The sequence below is a fragment of the Dermacentor andersoni genome, chromosome 1 (genome assembly GCF_023375885.2).
Source record: "Dermacentor andersoni chromosome 1, qqDerAnde1_hic_scaffold, whole genome shotgun sequence".
Lineage (NCBI taxonomy): Eukaryota > Metazoa > Arthropoda > Arachnida > Ixodida > Ixodidae > Dermacentor > Dermacentor andersoni.
Window position 1 is genome coordinate 235,321,975 of NC_092814.1, and position 24,189 is coordinate 235,346,163.

The window sequence follows — 24,189 nt, forward strand, 5'->3', positions numbered from 1 at the left end:
CATCATAGCAATAGTAGTATGAGGGGCTTTAGTTTATGTTGCCACCCATCCATCGAAATGCCCAGCTCGCCCGTGGTTACCGGAATATCAGACACGCTCGGCGCTGCGACAGAATGCTTGCAACGCATGCTGCCTTGATAGCGCTTGCTTGGGATTGACTGCCAGGTGCCTGGCAGAGAGGTTGTAGACGCTTCGCGCACTGGCTTCAAAGACAACCGTAAGTAGACGACATGACGCAAAGCCAGTGAAGACGGAGCTTAGCCCCGATCACTCGTCGAATGAGTTGAGGAGAAAATGCATGGCTATGGAGGGGGATAACTTGTAATCATCCGCAGCTCTCTTAATACGAGACGTTTCACACAAGATTGGTGTGAATGATTTACTATAGCTGTACCCTACGCATCTACAAAATTTGTCCGAACTGTTGCAGGGACCCTTTAAGCTTATGGGAGCTTAGATTCAGCAGTTAGAATTGACAAATGAACAGGCAGCTTGTTGCAGTTTGTTGGTTCTCAGGACCTACTTGACAAAGGATATGCACAATCCACATAAGGCAAAAGGTTGTTACTGGTGGGAAACTGAAATTTGAAAGTAATGTAGCAAAATTTTTACATATGAATTTATTCACAGCATGCTGGTGCAATATTATGTCCTCGATCTGCAGTGATTCCCAAGGGGGCATGTATAGCATTTAAAAGAAAAAGGAAAACTTAATAATTTTGTCTGCTTGTTGTTCTTGTTGAATTATTATGGTGTTGAAAATTCTTTTTGTTGAACTTATCCAAAAAAAGGTGCACTTGTTCACTGAAAAGTCTAGCATCAAGATTTTTTAGAAACCCGTCATTTTAATCAGCACACTCAGAATTTAGCTTAGATAGTCAATGGTAAAAGTGTTCAGAACCTTCAAGTACCCTCTTAAAACCTCCAGCATAAATCTCAAATTTTAGAACCATGATTGGGGAAACTGTGAGACCTGCTTTAATTAAAGTTAGGCATTATGCAAATGCAATGTATATTTGGGCTGTTTGCCAGTGTTCTTACCTGAGGGAGCTAATTTATGAAGTGGAATGCTTGTTGTACATCGGACTGTGCTCTCTCTCCACCTATTTATGGGTCATCTTGGTCATGCAGTTACTTTAAAGGTGCACATTTCCAGCTTTTCAGTGTGTCTTTCGTATTTATTTCTTTACTTTTGTCTTCTTCAACCTTTCTCATGTAGGGTAATGAAGTTTGGGCTTTCCAAAATTAATTCTGCCTAACAAAATTCATTACTTGTTTGCAAAAATTACTTTTTAAGGGGTATTTCAATATTCACTATATATTCTGAGTCATTATGACAGCTACAAAGATATTTCTGCAATGGGCACCTAGAAAATAGTTCATATTTTACCATAGTTACTTGAAACAACGAACCACTTCTAAATATACTATAGTTTTTCTCTATTCAACATAGCCATATTGTTTCAGATATGTTGTCAGTCTGCCATTCAAACAGAGGTTAAGTGTTGAACATACAGGGTTCATTATGAAAGTAATGTGCATTTTCTGGGAAAAATTAATTTATTGAGCGGACCTGTACAAATGGTTAAAATTCTTCAAAATACTCTCCCCCTTCACCAATACACTTGCGGAGACGTGTCTGCCACGCCAGGAAGGCACCCTGAAAGTCCTCGATGGCAATGTTTCTCGGGAATGCTGTAACATGCTTTTGGATGTTTTCTGCGGTCTCCCAATGCTTTCCTTTCAACGCTCTCTTCTGTCAGGGAAACAAAGAAAGTCACACGATGCCAAGTCAGGACTGCAAGGGCGTTAGGGGCCAGGGCCAAGAAGTTCGTAACAATGAAGGACATGTGGCTGCGGGCATTGTCATGGTGGAGCTTGACCGTGTCTTTGATGTCAGCCGTCATGCGCGCGACTCTGTGTTTCAATCTCTTGAGCACCTCCAGGTAAAAGGCTGAGTTGACAGTTTCTCCCTGCAGTACAAACTCAAAATGGATGATCCCTCGGGCGTCAAAGAAAACAATGAGCATCATTTTGATGCGAGACTTGATCCTTTGCGCTTTCTTGGGGCGGAAGGATGATTTTGTGTGCCACTCTCTGCTCTGCCTTTTCGATTCTGGGTCGTACTTGAACATCCAGGAGTCGTCTCTGGTTATGACAGAGTTAAGAAAGTCCGGCTCATTTTGAATCAAATCCAACACTTCCTGACAGCGCAAAACTCGAAGTTCTTTAAGATCTTCCGTCAACACTTTCGGCACAAGCCTCGTGAATACCTCGTGCATTTGCAGATCCTTGGTCACTATACCATGTACCACTAACGTGGACATGTGTAGGGCAGAACCCTCGCCACATTTCCTGACCAGTTTTACCATGCTGACATGGATAGTCGCATCATAATAAAGTCTTGCGCACAACTTTCATAATGGATGCCGTATGTTGACAGGACTGCACAAAGTGCTCACAAGCACTACATGCATATTTTGCTTGCAAATATTGAATCCTTCACTATTCCTGTTCATAAGGTTTTACAGGAGGGATTGTCATGGTTAAGGAGGAAGCTACTGCATACTGTTATCAATATTTATTTTAGTAGCTAATCCAAGTTACAATCATGTACTTGCATCCCCCCCCTCCCCCTATGTGCTCTTACGATGCATCACAGGTGTGCCTCATGATTAAAACTATGCTCCACATTTCTTGCAGTGTCTCACGTGAGCTGAACAAAGCACAACAGTTCATTGGCTATTGTCCCCAGTTTGATGCTCTTTACGACGAACTTACAGCCAAGGAGCACTTGAGACTGTACTCAAGATTTCGTGGTATCCCAGTGAAGGAGGAAAACAAGGTGGCACATATTATGTTTGAAAAAAGAAAAATTATTTTGAAGCATGAAGTTACTTCAGCATACAGAACTTGTGAACATTCTTGCTTTTCATTTTGTACTGCAAAGTTTAAGGACAGAGAAGCAGACACAAGCAGCATTGTGCTTATTTCTTTTTGGCATCATTGCTTGTTCTGTTGCACAAAAGCCTGTATGCCTTTCAGCTACAATCCTTGTTTTCCTAGTACTTTGTGTTTGCCTTTATTTTTGTAATTTGATGCTGAGATGCACAGCATGCATTTGTCTTGAGAGGCTACTTTGCTGCCATTGTTTTCACCAGCCATTTTATGTGTTAATTAGGTCACTTAAGATTGATGTCATACTAGTACTGTCACTTTATTTTAATGTCTCCATGGTATTTGTATGGACACAAATTATGATATGTTATAATGCTTTAATGGTTTCCATTACATATTTTGCAGCAGGACTAAATATTTTGGTACTTTTGTTCCTGTAATATGTTACGCATTTCATAACAAGACTGGCTTGCACTGCTTTGAGACCATCCATTAGTGGTTCCCTGTTTCATAGGCACCATCTTATGTCAGTTTTGCTTTTGTGCCCTTCTGCTTTGCATTCTTTTGTTGAATGATGTGAGATGTGTGACTGTTTCCAGTGGGCTCAGGTCTTGAGGAGAGTCATGGGTACAGTGCACCAGAGGCAAAAAGATGCATGTGTTTGTGAGAACCAGAGTTTTGAATGAGTCAGCATATGTGGAACCCGTCATCTTATTCTCATGAAATATCATTTGAGAGACCTAAGCTCGGTATGAGCACGGATAGCATACCTGCCAGCCCTTCAGAATTTTCTGCCAAGTTTGCAAAATTGGGCATATTCTATGGCTTTTCAAATGTTGTGCCAAGTATTATGAAAAAAATTCTGTTTGCAAAAAAAGTTTGCAAAAACAGTTTTAAAGGTGTTGAAGGGGCGGCACAAGATTTTAAAAAATGCATGCAAGAAAGAAATTGTGATGGTAGCGGCGCTGCCCTTTTGTGGCAGCAGAAGACGGCATAAATTGTAAGCATAGCCAATTAAGTCAGTGCCTGTGCAATGGCTCCAGAGTGGCCATCCCAACCTTCTTTCTTCTCCTCTCCCACTGTCTAATGTTAATAAAGTGCATATGTATCCCAAAAAATATGGGTGCTCAGGGAAATTTATTTTTTTAAATCTGCTCTCTTCTTAGCAGCAGCTGGCTTCTACACTTCCTCTGGACTGCCCTTAAATGTACTGCAAATCAATAAACCTGATTAGTCTAATCTGGTGGCCTTAATGGACCAGAGGGGTTTGATTGTGCTTGTGGCCACTGCATTCCTGTCAGCCAGTGCTTCAGTGCATCACAGTGCATAATAAAACTAAACCACTTCATGACGGTTATAAGCAACTTTTGAGACTGAAGCTATGACATACTGTTACTGGCCAACAACAATCAGAGATCCTTTGATGGGATTCCTTGAATCAGGCAGAGCGTTGGACTCATTTGTTTGCTGTTCGTTTGAAAGCAGTACTGTCACAGTGCATTGTAGCTGGCCATCATAAGGCAAATTTTTGCTTTCACACACTTTCCACTTGATATGGAGAAAAAGTACTATGTGGAGGATGCAAAAATTTAATGAAATGTTTTCCATGATGATCTGCAAAAATTTTAGAGTCTGGATGAAAAAAAAATATTTTAATTAGCTAGCTAATTAAGCTTGACTAATTTCCTAGTTTAATAGGACTGAAAGAATACGTTAAGTTTTATAAGGAAACTGTGAACAATAGAGCAATAGTCTTATTCTTCTGTACAGTAGATGTTTCTTTTTGAAAGCTTGGCCCACTTCAGGTGGGGTGGCCTCGTAAGATGTGTTGCTTCATATGATTGGTCCACCTCATGTCAGCATGGTGACATATGCTGTGCAGTGGTTGCTCACCTTGCTTTGGCTGCATTAGACCAGTGTATGTTCATATTGTCAAGTAGTAGTGACGGTAAAGAACACAGTAGCAATAGTGTGAATGATGAAACTAACTTTTGTTGGGCGAACCTGTGCCCACAAAAACAAGCTACACTTAAAGCACAACAATAGCGGTGAACACAGTCGGCGATCGGCGAAAATCTGATCAGCGAGTCAAGCACGTCGGCCTTTATACATGAGCCATCGAATGTTCCAGAGTAATTAATGGTGCCTGCATGTCTTCCAGAAAGTTCTACACCATTCACGTCGTGCACACATGCAGTCAGATTACACAAGGTTTGTTGACAACAGAGAGCAGATAGAACCATCAGTAACATTCCAGAAACCTCAGATACATGCAGGTGCGTCCTGCGCTGAGCGACAACATTTGTTAGATGGTGAAAAGTGGTCACTCGATAAACAAGTACGCATGTCAATACCCCCCTCTTAAAAAGCATCGTCCCGATGCTATAAACATAAATGGAGAACGAAAAACAAACGCACACTTACTGAGAAAAAGTGACAAAACAAGAAAGAAACAAAGTCCAAAGTAACAAAGTCCAAAGGAAGTCCAAAGCTCAGCTATGCAAAGTCCCAAAGTTCGTTAGCACTGCTAGAATATCTTAAGCTGCACAACATGGACTATATCAGGTTGTGAGCGGCAGCGCTGTTATAGTGAAATGCCATCTAGCATGACCTCATAGTCGAGTGTGCCAACGTGTCGGATGATCTTGTAGGGCTTGAAAGAGTGGCGTAAAAGCTTCTCGCTAAGTCCTCGTCGACGTATCGGGATCCAAACCCCAACACGGTCAATGGGCTGGTATTCCACATAGCGTCGTCGAAGATTGTAGTGCCGGCTATCAGTCCTCTGCTGGTTCTTGATGCGCAGGTGGGCAAGATTTTGGGCTTCTTCAGTGCGCTGGAGATGGGCGGCGACATTGACATTTTCTTCGTCGGGGAAATGCAGCAACATGGCGCCGAGAGTCGTCGTAGGGTTCCTACCGTGTTGTCTGTGTTGTTTCTTGCACCACCGTGTGTAAGCAAAGGTTACGTACGGCAGGACCTCATCCCATGGTCTTATGCTTGACATCGCCATATACAGTCAAACCCACTTATAACAATATTCAAGTGCCACGAAAATTCCATTGTTATAACCAGGTTGCATGAAAAAATCAAAATAGGGGGATGACAGACCTGATGTGCGAAAACTATAATGGTGGGGAGGCCAGTGCCCCTCCCCATCACTTTCCTCCATCCGGCTGCTGATTGTGTTCACTCGTTTAGCTGTTTCCTAGGCGCTCCGGCACTGCTATAACAACTGCAAAGAGGGGTCACGGGTGGGAAGCGATATGCGAGCACCGCTGAGGCATCGCTTTGGTGGCCCCAAAAGGGGCCTTTTCAAAATTGCAAGGAGACTGCCACGGCAGCCTGTCAGCTTGAGAAATACAGAAGAAACACTGCGGCGAGATCGTCACAAGCATCTTGCTACCTACTTCTCACTGGCTTGCACGAGAAAACCCTGTGTCCGTCAGCCTTGCATGCTTTACGCGAAGCTTGCCGACATCCTTCTCCAAGGCATCCAGGTGCTCCACGTAGTGCAGCGGAAGGTTCCTCACGAAAACAAAGCCCTGGAGGCACTGAGTCATCTGCTGGGCCTGCTGTGAGGACAACGTTGAGGCACCTTGCTCTACCACATCATCTCCAAATCTATAGCCGTGCGCTTTCTTTTCACCGGCAACGTCGTTCATCGCTGATTATCAGCGGGCGCATCAGCCATCTCCCATTTCAATGGCGAGTCAAACCAAATGTTGGTCAAACAAGGCTGAGAAACCACGTGGCCAGGAACGATTTTGACGCAACCAACAAAGAGAAATGCGAGTGAATAAGCGATTAGCAGAACTGTGCTGAATGAAAAGCCAGCAAGCAACATGCGAGCAATCTGCAGGCAGCGCAGTTGGCGCAGTCCATTCGTGTTTCGGAGGGTGGGGCAGCTTAGAGCTATGAGCGCAGCCCATTTGTGTTCGGAGGGGTGGAAGGGTGACAGGAGAGAGGCACGTGGAGATGACTGGAAAATGAACGTGCAGCAGCTGTTGAAGCTGTGGCCTATCATGCAGCGGCTCGAATTTCTCGTTCTCTTTTTTTTTTCAAGGATTTCGCATTTCATTACCTTTCGGCTTGGACACCCAGCAGCCAGACTTCATCATTATAGATGATAATGCGGCATCGGGGCATTGTAGTAAGCGGGTTATTTCACCATGGAAAACATACAAAAGTTGACGGTGCAGCAGCTTCTCATTGTTATAACCGATAGCTGTTAAAACCGGTATCGTTATAAGTGAGTTCAACTGTATTGCTAGCATGTCGGTGAGGGTCTCGTTCAGGCGCTCTGTAAGACCATTCGTCTGCGGGTGGTAGGCAGTTTTCCTCCTCTGGCTTGTCTGGCTGTATTGCAGAATCGCTTGCGTGAGGTCTACTGTAAAGGTTGTTCCTCTGTCGGTGATGAGGACTTTTGGGGCACCATGTTACAGCAGGATGTTCTTGACAAAGAATTTCGCCTTTTCGGCTGCGCTACCTTTCGGCAAAACTTTAGTTTCAGCGAAGTGGGTGGGTGAGGTAGTCCATCGCCACTACAATCCACTTATTTCCGGATGTTGATGTCGGAAAGGGTCCCAACAAATCCACCCCGATCTGCTGAAATGGTCGGCAAGGAGGCTTGATTGGCTGTAGTAATCCCGCTGGCCTTGTCAGTGGTGTCTTGCGTCGCGGACAGTCTCGGCAGGTCTTGACATAACGGTGACGTCAGCGGTCAAGTGCGGCTAGTAATACCTTTCCTGTATCCTCGATAGCGTCCGGGCAAATCTGAGGTGCCCAGTGTTAGGATTGTCATGTACTTCAGCACGTCAATACTTCAGGACGTGTTGAGGGAACAACAAGAAGGTAGTTGGTGCGGACTGGTGAGAAGGTCTTTTTTACGAGTAGGTTGTTTTGAAGCAAAAACGAAGACAATCCTCGCTTAAATACCCTAGGGACAACGTCGGTGTTCTCTTCCAAATACTTGATGAGGCTTTTTAGCTCCGGGTCTGCTCATTGCTGTTCAGCGAAGTCTTCCGCGCTTATTATTCCAAGGAAAGCGTCGTTATCCTTGTCGTCTTGCGGCAAAGGGTCAATGGGAGTACGGGATAGGCAGTCGGCATCAAAATGTTTTCATCCGGACTTGTAGGTTACAGTGATGTAATATTCTTGCAGTCTGAGGCTCCACCACGCCAGGTGCCCTGAAAGGTCCCTTAAGTTCTCTAGCCAACACAATGCGTGATGGTCACTGACGACTTTGAATGGCCTGCCATAGAGGTAAGGGTGGAATTTTGCTGTAGCCCAAATAATGGCAAGTCATTCCTTTTCGGTCGTAGAAAAATTGCCTTCCGCTTTTGACAGCAACCGGCTAGCGTAAGCTATCACCCGTTCAAGTCCGTCTTTCCTCTGGACTAGGACAGCACCGAGGCCTAGGCTACTGGCATCGGTGTGGATTTTGGTATCGGTGTCCTTGTCAAAGCGTGCAAGTACCGGTGGTGACTACATGCGTCGTCTGAGTTCTTAAAATGCATCGACCTGGGGCGTTTCCCAGTTGAACTTGACATCACATTTAGTTAGATGTGTCAGCTGTGCAGTGATGTGTGAAAAGTCCTTGACAAAGCGTCTGTAGTAGGTGCACATGCCAAGGAATCTATGTACTGCCTTCTTGTCGATGGGCTGCTGGAACTTCGCGATGGCAGCCGTCTTGTGCCGGTCGGTGCGTACTCCAGGCTTGCTGATAACGTGTCCCAGGAACAGCAGCTCTTCATACGCAAAGGGACACTTTTCCAGTTTCAAAGTGAGTCTGGAAGACTTGATTGTCTTTAGCACTCTTTCAAGGTGTCTCAATACTCATCGAAACTTGCAGAAAAAACGACGTCATCCAAGTAGGCGAGGCAGGTTTGCCACTTCAACCCTGCTAACACCGTGGCCATCATGCACTGCAATGTTGCAGGCGCCAAGCAGAGTTCGAATGGCATGACTTTGAACTCATAATGCCCATCTGGCGTGATGAAGGCAGTCTTTTCGCGATCCCGCTTGTCGACTTCCATTTTGCCCGTAGCCAGCCTTCAGATCCATCGACGAGAAGTATTTAGCATTGCAGAGCCAATCCAATGCGTCGTCTATCCATGGGAAGGGGTATATGTCCTTCCTCGTGATCTTGTTCAGTCGATGATAATCGACGCAGAAACGCAGTGTTCCGTCCTTTTTCTTCACCAAAACTATAGGAGATGCCCACGGGCGTATTGACGGCTGGATGATGTCGTCGCGCAACATTTCGTTGACTTGTTGCCTTATAGCTTCACATTCTTAAGTTGACACTCGGTAAGGGCTCTGGCATAGTGGTCGAGCAGATTCTTCTGTTATTATGCGATGCTTTGCAATTGGTGTTCACCAAATCCTCGATGATGTCGAAAAGCAGCCTTTGTATCGTCAGAGAAGACTTCTGAGCTGTTGCTGCTCACTCACGGGGAGACTTGGATTTATGTCGAAGTCTGGTTAGGGAGCTATGGTCGTCGGGGTAGATGCAGCAGAATACGAGAGGACAGACCCGTTGCTGGTTTCCACAATTTCCTTGATGTATGCGATCGTCGTGCCCTCGTTGATGTGCTTGAATTGGTGGCTGAAGTTTGTCAGCATCACTTTCGCTTTCCCTCCGTGCAGTCGAGCAATCCCTCTTGCGACGCAAATTTCACGGTCAAGCAGTAGATGTTGGTCGCCCTTGATGATGCCTTCTACGTCTCCGGGTGTTTCACTGCCGATGGAGATGACAATGCTGGAGCGAGGTGGAATGCTGACTTGGTCCTCAAGTACACTCAAGGCATGGTGACTATGAGCACTCTCTGGCGGTATCACTTGATCTTTGGATAGCGTTATTGACTTTGACTTCAGGTCATTGATTGTGCCTCATTGGTTCAGAAAGTCCATGCTGAGAATGACGTGAACACTGTTGGAGGATAACGAAGGTGGTAGGGTAATGTCTGATCATGAACGGTAATTCTTGTCATGCACATTCCATTTGGTGTCATAGGTGTCCTCCAGCGGTCTGAATTTGAGGGCCTTCTCACGCAGTATTAACTTTCTTCAACTGGGCGGCGATAGGTCCACTCACGATGGAGTAGTCGGCTCCTGCGTCCACTAAGGCGGTGACTGCATGGCCGTCGAGAAGTACGTCAAGGTCGGTGGTTCTTTTTCTTGCGTTGCAGTTGGGTCTTGGCGTCGGATCTCGGCTATGCCATGTTGACGTGTGGCTAGGACGTTGCGTCGTCGGCATATTCTTTACTTCTAGGCTTCATTGGGATGGCGGCGTCTTGTTGATACATCGTCAAGATAGTCTTTTTGGCTTCTTTGGCAGCGGCGGAGGATCTTTGTCAGTTCGACAAACAGGAACATATGGGCTCGTAGACCAGCCCCAAGTTGGGCCAGTGTATGGTTGTCATTGCGGTGACAGGTAGCGCCCTGGCGACGACGAACGGAATGGTTGTCGAGAACTCCACTGAGTGGCGGTGAGGTAGCTGGCGATGTCATAAGGGCGCTCCTCAAGCTGTGGATGCAGCACATTGTCGGCGAACCCTCACAGTCCCAAGTCATGGTATGGGCATCGGCAGTACACGTGGCCGTCTTCCCCACAATGTTAGCAGAGCGGGTGGTGGTTGGGGTCGTGCCAAATGTCTGGCTTCCTCGGGGCGTTTCGCTTGCTGACAGGTGGGCGAGGTGGCGGCAGTGGCAGTGGCGGCGTCTGGCAATGGAATCGCAGTGTCATAGGGCCCTGGCACGGGCGCGGAGGGGGAATCTGTCGGCGAGTGACGGCGGCGTATGTCATCGCTTCCGACTGAGGCTGTGGCAATAGCGGTGGCACTTCAGTAACCTCAAGTGATCGCTGAACCTCTTCTTTGAAGATGTCGGTGATTGAGGCCACTTGAGGCTGCGACCTTGGGAAGAGCTTCTGCAGTTCCTCGCAAATGACCGCACTGATGGTCTCTCGCATGTTGTGACTGTCGAGTGCTTGAACATCGGTGTAGTTTTGGCGGGTATATTGCCTTGTCTGCATATAGAGTGTCTTCTCAATGGTTGTGGCTTTGGAAACACATTCAGCAACAGTCCTGGGCGGGTTGCATATAAATCCGGCGAAGAGCTCCTGCTTTACCCCACGCATGAGGTACCGATTTTTTTTTCTCCTCGGGCATATCTGTATCAGCGTGGAGGAGCAGGTGCTTCATCTCCTCGATGAAGATCACAGTGTTCTCGTTGGGTAGTTGTACTACCCAACGAGAACACTGCGATCCATTACGGAACAGGTCCCGTGTGGTCAGGCCCGACTCCCGGTTCTCAAACCACATTCTGGCGGCGTCTTCTAAGGCGAAGTATACATGCAGCAGCTTGTCATCGAGTCCCAGTTGTGGAAAGTCGCGATTTATTCCTAGGTCTCCAGCCAGGATTCTGGGTGAAGAAAGCAGCAAAACTGTGAATGGCAAAACTAGTGTTTTATTGGGCGAACCTGTGCCCTCAAAAACAGGCTACACTCAAAGCACAATGAAAGCAGCGAACACAGTTGGCGATCCACAAAAATCTGATCAGCAGGTCAAGCACGTTGGCTTTTATACATGAACCATTAAACATTCCAGAGTAATCACTGGTGCCCGCGTGTCTTCCAGAAAGTTCTACACCATTGTGTTATGCATAGATGCAATCAGATTACACAAGGTTTGTTGACAACAGACGGTGGATAGAACCATCGATAACATTCCAGAAACTTCCAATACATGCAGGCGCGTCCGGCGCTGAGCGATAACATTTGTTAGATGGTGAAAAGCAGTCACTCGATAAACAAGTACACGTGTCAATATTGTAGCAAATTACAGCATTGTCACTGTGAAAGCAACGCTTGGAGAAAAATCTTTAAGATAACATCATCATCACACCCTGCTTAAGTACACTTGAAATCTTTGAATACAGATGAAATGATCTCATGAATAAAGAAATGCATACAAAATATGCAAATAAAATAGTGTTAACTGGAACATCTGAAACCTCATGTTATTGTACCTTCACAGCGATGTGAATATCACATGCTTATGTATAAAAGGATCACAAGAGCTATGAACATTTGAACACTTAAACTGCTTGTCAAAGTACTCTTCAAAGTTTTCATTCCGAGGTGTGCAGGAAGAAGCTAAACTCTGCATTGGGAACTGTCATGTATTTCTCATAGCTTTCTATGTAATGCAAAATGCCATGTTTTGTGCAGGCATACCTCATTTTTAATCATCTTGTGTAGGTAACCACAGTGAATTAATTTTTTAAAATCTGGCTACTGATTTAAAGCATTAAACATTATATAAACGACTGCAGAGCCCTTACTTACGTATGATTATTGAGTTACCTACATTATTACAGGCATAGGGAAAGAGTGCTCATTTTATCTTTCTTTTCTTTCTTTCTGAGGTTAGGTGCACAACCGTAATTTTTTTTTTCAGTGTTGTATTCAAACAAGACATATATATTTGTGACTACTTGTTTATTTCTGGCATGCTATTTCACATAGGAGATCTTCCTCGTCAAGTATGTGTAGCTTGTTCCACTGAGACAGCTAACTCTTCTGGGCTTTTACACACAGCAGTCTAATCATGGAGAAGAGGGTTAATGCATTACTGTGGTAAACAAGAGACTTGAGATGTAGAACTGGCTTAAGGCTGAGGGATTTGAGAGCAGAGCAGCTGCCTTGCAAATGTCATCCCCCATCTTGTGATCACAAGCACTGTGTGGTGCAAGGCAACCGTGGCAGGACATGTTCACAGGAACGAAGGAGGAGTTAGCAATAACTGCTGGCTCAAAAGACATTTATTGCACCAATAAGCAACATGTGATGTTGCAAATGGCAAGTTCCTCATAGAGGCTATGCTAGAAAATAGCACATCTTCAACTGAACTTTTAAGTAAAGAATGCAAGGAAGCATTTGCCCATTCTGAGGCTGGACTCTGGGAGCTAGAAAAACATGCTCTATAGGGTGGGCTGTGCACAGCTAACCAAAGTGTACCACACAAGTCCATGCTTACAGTTGTCCCAAAGCTGAAGGTAATTAACATAGTATTTTTTTTTCTTCTTCCCACTCACCAGCAGTAGTGGTGGCAGTGCACTAGTGCTCTCTGGTCATAGTTTGTCATGTCCAACTATCCTTAGCCATCATGCGACTCATGTAGGGAAGATATGTTATTGTACCTTCACTTACTATACTTACTATAACTATACCACTGTACTATACTTGAAGTACACACCAATTTAGTGCATACTTCAATTATGTGTCCATGCAAGTCAGGTAGTTATTTGATTATAAATTTGTTGCTCAAAACTGGCATAAAGTGAGTAAGGAGAACAGATTTTGTGTTGCCAGACAGAATTTTATGTCTGTGGTTAAGGGAAATCCAAAGACCTTATTTAACATAAATAGGTAGTAGTATGCTTAGCGCCCATTTTCACTCGTTTTATGTTTTCGCCATTTGGTTGAATAAATTTTGGTAATCTGAAGTTCTTTTGCATACCACAGCATAACCTTATTTGCTTGTTTGTAACTTGTTTTTTTGTTCCAAAATCTTTTTTCAGGTTATTGAATGGACTCTGCAGAAGCTTGGACTGACATCATATGCTGACCGTGTGGTGGGAACATACAGTGGTGGCAACAAGCGCAAGTTGTCTACAGCCATTGCTTTACTTGGAGGACCGCCAATTATATATCTAGTCAGTTCTTGCAAAAATATTTTATAGCGACTAGCTTCAATAGTGTACGAAACATTTGTTTTGGAGCTTGTAGTTTCCAATTTATTATGGATGATACAGGCAAGTACTGCACCTGGACGTGATATTAAATTGCACCATGAAATGGTACCTTTGTGCGAATTTTGAGTGCAAGAGAGAGTATGAGGGCTGTGAGGGACTATAGCAGTTTTTGAGAAATGGCCGCATGACATTACACAAAAATAAATATATAGATCTATAAAACATTAAGGCACTGAAATGAGCACATTGCCTGCAGGAGGAAACAGTTAATATAATGACGATATGTGCATGTGAATATATGTGTATACTAGTAAAGGGTCTCTAAAGACACCTGTTTAGTATGTGTGTAAGCAGAAAATTTTTTTAATTTTATTGCTGCTCTGCCCATTATCTAGGAGTTATTTGATATGTCGGTTCACAGTATATCAGTTTGTGTATTTAATTCATGTAGATGCTGTAGCCTTTTTAAAAAATATTTTATAAGCTGCATTTTGAGTCTACTCTTCACCATGAAAGTATTGAGCCATATCTTGTGTGTTACACTTCAATATATGATCACTAGATTTAATGTCTCGAATCTGCATAGTGGGCACTGATGCCACAGTGGAGGGCTCCAGATTTATTTCAACCATCTGGGATTTCACCGTGCACTTAAATTGAAGCATATGAGCATTTGTATGTTTCACCTCTATTGTGATACAGTTCTGTAGCCTGAATTCCATCTCATGATTTCATGCCCAACAGCACAATGTAATAGTCCGTGAGCCACCGCAGCAGGTTATGCTATGCTTATGTTAGTCTCTTTGGCTGCTTATTATTTCTGTTACAGCTGCACTTAATTGTTATTTATTTACTCATCGCTACTAGTAAGGTTATGCTTAAGCTTCTTGTTACTTTATGTAATCCTTTGCATCCTTCCTCTGTATTTTCCTGCATGCTACTTTACATTTTGACGCAAAATAGTGTGATTCTTGGTTCATAGAGACGTCTTTACAGGTTATATTATGCTGAATGTCTTGCGTGCTTCCCCAGTTATAATGAAGCTATTAAAAGCAAGTTCTTTTTTTCTTTTTCTTTTTTTATGTAGTACCCTAAAATTTCTTTTCATGCAACTGTGTTGTTCTCAAAAAGCGGTAAAGTGGACACTATTATGCGGTGCAACTGGCGCTCAGAAAATAATAATGGCTGTGCTGTGACAGTTGTGAACAGAATATCACAGACAGTATGAGTTTATGAAACTAATTGTCATCCACAGTAGTCGAATACAGCTCCTTTGAAGCTGTAGAGTTCCTGAAGCTATGTTTCTCAATTCATTATTCAACTAGCAATAGCAATTCGCTCGATTTCTCCATGGCCGGGCATTTGCATTTTGCATAAAAAAACTAGCGCCGTCTGTTTGGCCCCATTTTACTCACCAACAGCAGTAAAGGGCAGCGATGGCGTATGCAATGTTGCCATTCCCTCACTCAGGGGCAGGCATTTTTAATTGTGCTAAAGGTATGCAGACACTTCAAATGCGATTTTCTCTTAAACTAAGTCTTTTCTTGGCACAAAACAAGCACTACAAGGTTTCTGTAGTGGTATTTTAACAGTTCATGTGGACTTAATACTTGCCTTTAGTGTCCCTTTAAGCATGAATAAAGTTGCCACCATGTTGGCTTCATCATCATCATGTTGGCTTAGCACCAATCTGCAATTTCTGTTGCCAACTCCTGACAAAGTTGCACTGGCTAAGAAATGCAGCTGTGATGAAAATTGGATGATGGCCGGTGAAGTGGCTGGTGACAAACCATCACAGGAAGCTCACCATCGGCGTTTATATCCATAGACCTCGTCAGCGATTGAGCTTGAGATGCATGGGCTGGACTGACGGCCATAATAGTAGAGTTTCGGTATGTATGTGGCCCCCTGGTCAGCGACTGTACTTGGCAAAAGCACCTTGAAATGACATATTTTGGATGCGCTTGCTTGGTTTGGCCACCAACTGGGCTTGGTTAGACTGCAGCCAGAAAGCCAACGTGCCATTCCCATGTTGATTACACCAATTACATGGTTACATATTAGTAATCGTGAAAAGCATGTGTATGTAATTTACTGCCATTCCTGTGCCATGTGTCAAAATGGCAAGCCACTGGCAGGCCATTGAAATCTCCAGAAAGCCTTTGCTGGCCCATTGGAGGTACCATGCTTGCATTTTTTTTTTGCACTGACCCGATCGCATTTTTTTGTGTGTGTGTGCCAATGTCAGTGTGCATTCTTTTAATGAATATCTGATATAATGAAGCTATTTTCGTGTCAGGTGCAACTTTGTTATAATGAGGTTTGATTGTATAGCTCTGTTCATTGCTTTAAAGGGGCCCTGAAATGCCTTTTATCGAAGTAGAGAAATGCATTTGATGTTAAAACAGACTATTTCAGAAGTACTTTGCCTTAGAAAGTACTTCAATTTGTTCAGCAGAAGCGGAGTTATTGGCAATCAAAGATTGCCTGTGATCACCATGTTGGCTATTCTCCCACCAAGTGACATGAGCAGCACATTTCCTTTCACACTTATCTTTACAAGAATCGCACAGAATTTCGCAGTGCTTGCGGTCTTTCTTCAATGTTTTGCACTGCGAAGGCTTCGGCAGAGAGAGTGGTGCCGACAATGCTTCAACTACTGAACGTCACTGTGGCATGCAGTTATGGCACCTACGATGCGCCAAACTCACAGGCTATCCCTCAGCTTACGGTTGAGTTCATGATGTCTCTTCCCTTTGCTATACTACAGTGTACTAGATAGGTACGCGCGGCTATTCTAGCACCAAGTGACATCAGTATCACATTTTCTTTTGAACTTAACCCTTTGAGGGTCGATATTTTTTGCCATGTGCGACTGCCCAGGGTCGATTTTTTTATTGCAGATTCCAATTCTTTTTAGAAACTTATTTCGACAAAAATTTACTGTAATTTTTCTAGGGTGACCGTCAAGTGAGAAAAAAATATTTTGCATTGGTATATATGTACTCTTCATTCATGAATAACAACAATAAAAAAGGAAATAAACTTATAAGAATTAAAATTTTGATGCATTGTTATAGTTCAAGGCTTTGAAAATGCACACATGGGAATATTTCTCAAGACTCAAATGTTCCTGCTCTTACACTAATATGTACATCCATAGCGTAATCGAACTGCGTAGGTGCGCACACTAAAAGAACTGTGGTTGTGTGCCTGTCAAAAAAGCAAAATGTGTGAAAAACTTCCACTAATCTTTATCTTATCGCCAACCAGAGGCATTTAGTTTTTGAGAGTCTCCAAAAAAATTTTAAAAAGCAACGGAAACGCATGCACAGCGGCACCCTTCATGTGCGCACCCCTGTGAGCACTAAACGAGCGAGAAACTAGCGGTCACCCTTTGAGTGATTAGTAACGAGATAGCTATCAGTTTTGCAAGCGCAAGAAGCCGAAACCGCCCACGGAACAAAACCCAAACCGCCTCCCGCCTGCCTGCGCACCAATGCGCGAGCGGTAATATATGGACGCACAGGACCGAACTAGCGCTAAAACAAACCATGCAACGAAAACCGAGAGAGGGAGGCGCGCGAAAAAAATTCCCTGTATTCCCACATAGGGGCAGCACATGACAGAAATGAAAAAGTTAGGAAATTGGCGCGCTTTTTAAACGTACAGATGGCGCCGTATATATACGGCATCGACCATTTTGGACTAGTTTGCGGCGCCGTATATTTACATCATTGACCCTCAAAGGGTTAACTTTACAAAAATCACACAATTTCTGAGGGCCGAACAAACTTCATGTTCCCTCATGCAAGTATGTCGGCAGCGTGCACATCAGCTAAGCGAAGGATGCCACACTCTGGATTCAAGTTGAAAGGATTCCTAACGTAACAAGCTTCGACCATGATGGCAACACCCCTCGAGGGCACCGTGCTTGAGTGCAAGCTCAAGGTCTGCGGGCTCAAGGCTCAAGGCCTGTAGGTGATGTGCTCAAGGCCTGTAGGTGATGTGCTCGAGGCCTGTTTGCTAACATGTGACAAACAGGACATATTCGTCAGGTGTGGGCGCTTGGGTCTTGAGTCGCATAACCCACAGCTACCGATAAGAACATGCTGTTGTCCTCAGCGAGCTCAGCGAGCACGCTTGTCATGGCACCCTACAACGGCCGCGGTATCTGCGCTACGCTGCAGATGTAGCTACATGCAACTGTGGTGGCTAACTATGCACACGAAAGGGCTGGATTGCAAGCTTGCGCTCATGTGCTCCAGTCTGGCTGTGCTAAGTGGTGCGGACCAGCTTTGTCCTGCACCAGCTTGACCAACTGATAGTAGCCACATCCAAATTACACATTTTGTGCAATAGCTCAATACGAAGTGAAGTCTGCCAATGTGTCTAGCCAGGAGTGGCCAGGAGTAAGCTAGTGCTGGCAAGCATATGTCTTGTCTAACCTTAAGTTTCTCTTAGCTTGAGGCTAGTTGAGTGTTCAAAACTAATAGAAATTAGCGAGACCCATCAGCTACGAAACTGATAAGCAGTGTGGCCAAAGTTTCATTCCTATGCAGGCAGGCACGGACGAGCTTTTGAAGACGATAGTTGGTAATAGTATGATAGTCGTACTTCCGGAAATGCATTATTTCTATCAAAATTCAATATGCATATCTTCACTTACTTTTCACCCTGTTTATTAAGCTGTGTCAATGAATATACGCAGTAACTGTAGGAACAAGCGCACTGATCCAAACACCCTTCTTGATTGATGTCAGCTATCGGCCGCCGCGTGTGTGAATCTGCTATAGGACGAAATATGGTATCCCGAAAAGAGAGGAGAAGGCTTCTGTTGAAAAGAGAGTGTTTGAGCAATAGGCGACCGCTTGCAATCTCCACACGCAACACACGAATACAAAATTTGGCTGAGATGTCCACAGCAGCGTATTCTATTCAGACTTTTTTTTTCACCAAGTCCAAGTGGCGTTTCCGGACCCCTTTAATGTAGATTGTACGATACACTCTATACTAAATGAAGCACCTCGATGAGTACAACCTCTTCTGCACAACCAACTCCCAGGCCAGTGGGTCGTTCAAGTTAATGAAGCCATTCAGTAAAGCAGAGAAATAAAGTGCAGCAATTGCCATAATTTGTAGAACTGCCAGTCACTTTCTTGCAGTTCCAGAAAAAAAAAGAAGTAATCAGTTCACACAACGATTTCTTTCCTATTTTCTTTATTATATATCGTAAATTTTTTCTCCTCTATCTTTTCTGTTAGCCTGTATTTTTTCAACACCCGCAGGACAGCTCAGGTGTCCTCTGGGAAGCTATGGTGGTCACGGCCCTTCCTTTGCTTTCTCCTTTTTGTCCTTAATACAATAAACTAATACTACTCTACTGCTTGTATTAATTAGTAGTGGGTAACACCTTGACTACTACATTTTGTCTTGCAGGATGAACCTACCACGGGCATGGATCCATACACACGTAGATTCCTGTGGGACCTCATTCAGGACCTAGTTCGAGGAGGCCGATCGGTGATTCTCACCTCTCACAGGTGAGAATATGTTCCATGTTCTGTGTTCTTTCATCTTGGCTGATTGTAATATGTCACGGCGCTTAACTGGGCTTCTGCCATCTGCATTGAATTAGAATGTGCTACTTCAGGAATTATTATTTTCTGTCATAATTTTGTGCTGATAAAAAGATAAAATTAAGTGGGACTGGTGGCCGCAGACGCACATTTTACCTTCACCAAACAACAAAAAAGGGGCCCACCTATTTACACGTAACATTTACTTCTGTTGCGTGATCTACACACTTCCGTAGAAATTTCTCTCCTACTAGCCCTGTGTGGGAGGCTAATTCTTTTCAACAGTTTGTCAATAAATATCTGGGAAGGTATGCGGAGGTTGTATACACTGCACTGACAGAGAGAAACAGTCTCCTGGCAGTAGGTGTGAAAGGTAGCCTGTTGGTTTTTTACTAAAGAAGGACGAAATCAGCCACATCTATGCATGGCTTGCTGCTGGCGCCCTCTAAGCTGGCACCTTTTGACAATATCCTTTGCTGAAGACAATGTCTCGCTGTCAAAATTTTCAGGAATATCCCAAAATTTTTTCACTATCGAGCCATTTGTTCTCTCCTGAATGTGGGCTCCCTTGCCACAGCCATGCTGTACACAGTTGTTAACTGTGGCGGTTTTTGATTTGGTCACCACTGCATGACATCTTATTCATCCCTGTACTCGTGAATGCATGGGACCATCCTCCCAGCTTCACTGCAACAATGTGCACCACTGAGACTAAAATATAGTGCACATAGTGTCACTCACAAAGGACAAAGGGGTATGGTGTGATGTACGGGTTGACAAGAAAGGCTTTTAATGCAAAGCACTTCTTGCCTCATTCTTGGAAATTTGCAGTAGGTAGGTAGTTTCCTGTCTCCTCGCTTTAAAAAGAAAATAATGTGTCGCTGTCCGTGGAATTGAACCTCTGCTATCAAGCACAGCAGCCCGGTGCTCTAATCATTAGGCGACGATCACATGCATACCTCTCTCATTCCAAAACGAGCCAGTTCCTTGAAACACTCGGCATGTGTGCTCCGTGCCACTTCGTCTTCTTTTTTTCGTGACATCTCGTGCTCTAAGGCACTGATTTAGACCGACCTATCTCCGGAACCGGCCCACTTTCCTCAGTACTTTCTTTGCCGCGCGCTACGTAGGAATTGTGCGACGTTGTGCTGTGAATGATGGGTGTAACGTCGTTAAGGGATAAGAAAAGACCAGATTGGGTGAGGGAACAAACGCGAGTTAATGACACCTTAGTTGAAATCAAGAAAAAGAAATGGGCATGGGCAGGACATGTAATGAGGAGGGAAGATAACCGATGGTCATTAAGGGTTACGGACTGGATTCCAAGGGAAGGGAAGCGTAGCAGGGGGCGGCAGAAAGTTAGGTGGGCGGATGAGATTAAGTTTGCAGGGACGACATGGCCACAATTAGTACATGACCGGGTTTGTTGGAGAAGTAAGGAAGAGGCCTTTGCCCTGCAGTGGGCGTAACCAGGCTGCTGCTGCTGCTGCTGCTGCTGCTGCTGCAGTGTGATAGCTGCAGCAGCAGCTATCACACTGCAGCAGCTACACACTATCACACTGCACTGCAGCGCCGCCACCGGCGGCGGCGGCGGCGGCGGCGGCGGCGGCGGCCATGGTAACCAAGTTAATCATGCTTTAAAATATCTTCGCTGGAGTACACATGCCATCATCGTTTTACATATACTACATGGCACAGCCATAGATGTGAATGATCTTGTAACACATAGTCGCTGATGACGTCAGAATCTGTGTTTCTCTCCTTTATGCTCTTCCGCTACCTATGTAAAAACCAACAATTGCCATATGAGCCTGCTTGGAATCGCCGGCGTAGAAATGACTCTGTAGTTGCCATACAGTCATCTTCAATGTGGTCGTTGTCGTGCTGCTGTCATGACAGGCCTGTACGCTCACGACCCACAAGCACAACTACTCAATTTCACAAACATGTTGGTCCACCTGGTATTGCTTTACGCTACCCCAAACAATGTTAGATAGCCAGGTACCTGCAAAATGCTTCACATAATGTTGATTCCCACAGTGTGTGGGATCTTCATAATTTTTATTTCTTGGTTTCTCTTTTTTTCTTTTCAACATCTTGCATGCTGTATATTTGGGAGTGCATTGTTGTACCTGTTCAAATGTTTCTCTGCTTATATGTGTGGCATGGCAAAAACAGGCCTATGTGGCAGTCACATCCATGGTCTTAAATGCTGCTACTCAGAGTTGCTGAGCTAGTTTTCTTTAAATATTGTATTAGCTTTACTTACCAAGTCATGAATGTGCTAGAAGCATGTTTACTTTGGCTTCCATGGCATTTTAGCAAGTAGCATTTTTTTACTGATTAGTTACACAGTGGCAGTGGAGCCTCATGCAAGTTTTTCTAATGCAGCATGGAAGAGTGTGAAGCCCTGTGCACAAGGTTGGCCATCATGGTCAATGGCCACTTCAAGTGTTTGGGCAGCATTCAGCACCTGAAGAATCGTTTTGGAGAGGGCTACTGTATTACCGTCAGAACAAGAGGAACATCCCATGATGCCATTGCTGCATGGTTCCACAGAGTCTTCCATAATGCCATGCTCAAGGTTAGTTCACCGCTAATAACTGCACAGCAGACTTGTACGAGATACTTAAAAATGTATTTAAGTAGAACACTAAATACTGAATACAGAAAAGTATTTGAGAGAAGTACAAAATCTCAAGAAAGCAATTAGTCACTTGTAAGATGCTCCCAAGGTAAATGAAAAGAAAGCAAAACAAAGCAATGTTACCACAAAAATTTATTGGTTTGCTGGAGAAATTGCTTCCCACAATTGGAATGTGACATTAAGTGGCATATGATGATAGCTAGCAAAAGTATTCTCAAAAATTCCTCTGAACTGCTTCAATACCAGATGGACAATTCTCTGCCCCCTGCCTCATGCACACATAAAATGGTCATTGCTCCAAAAATGAACAGATGTGACAAAAACACCAGCAGGCATCTTTCAAAAGTGGTCTTGTACTACTGCATGTGCATAAAAGAAAAGAGGAAAACAGGCTGATTTACTTGGGCATAGTCTCGCCTACCCTAAGTATGTGGGCGGGTGGGAGAGAATAGCGTTTACCTACTCGAGTGTAGCTTAGACAATGGTTTGAGCTTAGGTGCAACCTTTTACATGACCCAAGTTGTGTTGTGCACCCCCTCGCCTTCCTTGTTTCAAAAAAAGGCTGCGGAAGCTTTCGCTCACATAGCTCAGGTTCTTTGAATGAATACTCTGGCTGTTCTGCAGATTTTTGATCTTTTTGTTGTTACTATTGGCAGGAAGGTTGAGATGCGTGATAGGTTTGAATTCTAAAAAGACACAATGCGTCTTAATTAAGCATCTATCCTGTCCATTTTCATTCCTTGTGTGTGTTGCAAGGTTCACAGCCTAAAAGACAAGCTTTCTAGTGCTACTTTATTCTTTCCTGTGTTTCTCTTCCTGTTGAGATTTTTTCCTTGTTGCTGATGCAGAAGAAAATGTGCTACAAATGAAGCACGAGATGTGTATTAAACTGAGAGACAATCAATGTTGTTTCTCGGCAACATTGAGACAGGTTGGTAGCGTGTTGGCTCACTAAAATGAATTAGAATGTTCTATGAATGTCTTAAACAATGAGTACAAGGTACTCTGAAAAGTATTTAAATTACATCAAAAATGCTGAGTCATCAAAGTATTTGAACGATACGAAGTTACTTAAAAAGATATTTTAGATACAATGACCAACTGTAAAAAGATGGAGGACGCTTAAGCTTTGCCTTTAAGAGTGGAATGCAATAGCATTCAAAAATCCCTGACTGCTTCTCATGCTGCCCGGCAGCTGGAGCGTATGTAACCATAATGTTTACCGGGAAACGCTGGCTGTGAACACTATGCACGAAGGTGGGCTTTCTGGTAGAAATGCGGCCTCTTGCGTGGGCCACGATGCAGCGGAGGCGAGCGCCATCTGGAGGTATTGCGAAGAACTGGGCGCACTGCTCCGTGGTTCCCGAGATACTCACGCGCCGGGGTGCACAAATGACAGATGCCATTGCCGCTCTATGAATGGTAGAAGCGCTGGAAAAGGGGTTTCTTTTAGTTTTCGCATAGCAGAAATATGTTTCATCGTTACTAAAGGGAAAATTAGACATCCACCCGTTCGTAGCAATTGCTACAAAGGCGTTTGGGTTTCCTTTGTAGCAATTGCTATGAATGGGTGGATGTCTGATTTTCCCTTTAGTAATATGTAGGTTGTGCGTAAGTCGTACTTCACAATTTTTCTGCGTATTTTAGCTTGAGAAATTCAATTTGTTCAGTACCTTCCTTGCGCCACATGGAGAGCCTTGGGTATAGGTGGTTCAAACATTTTTTTTGCCGAAACGACGTCCAGCACTGGACGCTGGACGCCAATGTGGGACGCCGATGCCGGATTTTCAGCGACACGGGTCCCTTAACGCTGTCGCGTTAATACAGTTAGCAGTTTTGCTCAAAGGCGAAGCATTGAAAGTGATAGTGAGATTTAGCATTGCGCTCGAGCTCCTCACATGATGTTCTAATTATACGTGGAGGCAACATAGCGTGACGCAGCATGTGAGACAACTGCTCTTGTGCAGGAGAAACAGCGCCCTGGCAAGTGTCACACCACTGACATGAATGCCAGCAGTGCCATTACTGGTGCGCACCTTGATGGTGCATGATATGATACCGGCGGAAAAATATTGACGTTTCTCAGCACCCAAAAAAAGAGGGTTAAATAGATTTATCTTGACGTTTATTGTTCTGCTCAGACTAGTGTATGCACCACGGTGTCGTATCCACACAGTTGCTCAGCAGGAATGCTAATGTGCGTGCACACTGTGGGGACGTTCAACTCTCGCATCTCCTGTTGTGTTCCCTGCATGGCTCTCATGTCTCCTAGAATCCGGCTTCTCTGCATAGCACACATGCAGCGCC

The 24,189-nt window shown here is 44.3% G+C and overlaps 1 protein-coding gene across 1 annotated transcript in view; it reads left to right on the forward strand.

Annotated features, from left to right (window-relative positions):
- The window catches only part of LOC126547921 (ATP-binding cassette sub-family A member 2-like), a 292,596-nt gene that overhangs the window by 240,067 nt on the left and 28,340 nt on the right, over positions 1 to 24,189 (forward strand). The window contains exons 44-47 of the mRNA XM_050195975.3: positions 2,704 to 2,845; positions 13,483 to 13,617; positions 19,096 to 19,199; positions 21,627 to 21,819. Coding sequence (XP_050051932.1) covers positions 2,704 to 2,845; positions 13,483 to 13,617; positions 19,096 to 19,199; positions 21,627 to 21,819 — 574 coding nt within the window. The remainder of the gene's footprint in view (positions 1 to 2,703; positions 2,846 to 13,482; positions 13,618 to 19,095; positions 19,200 to 21,626; positions 21,820 to 24,189) is intronic.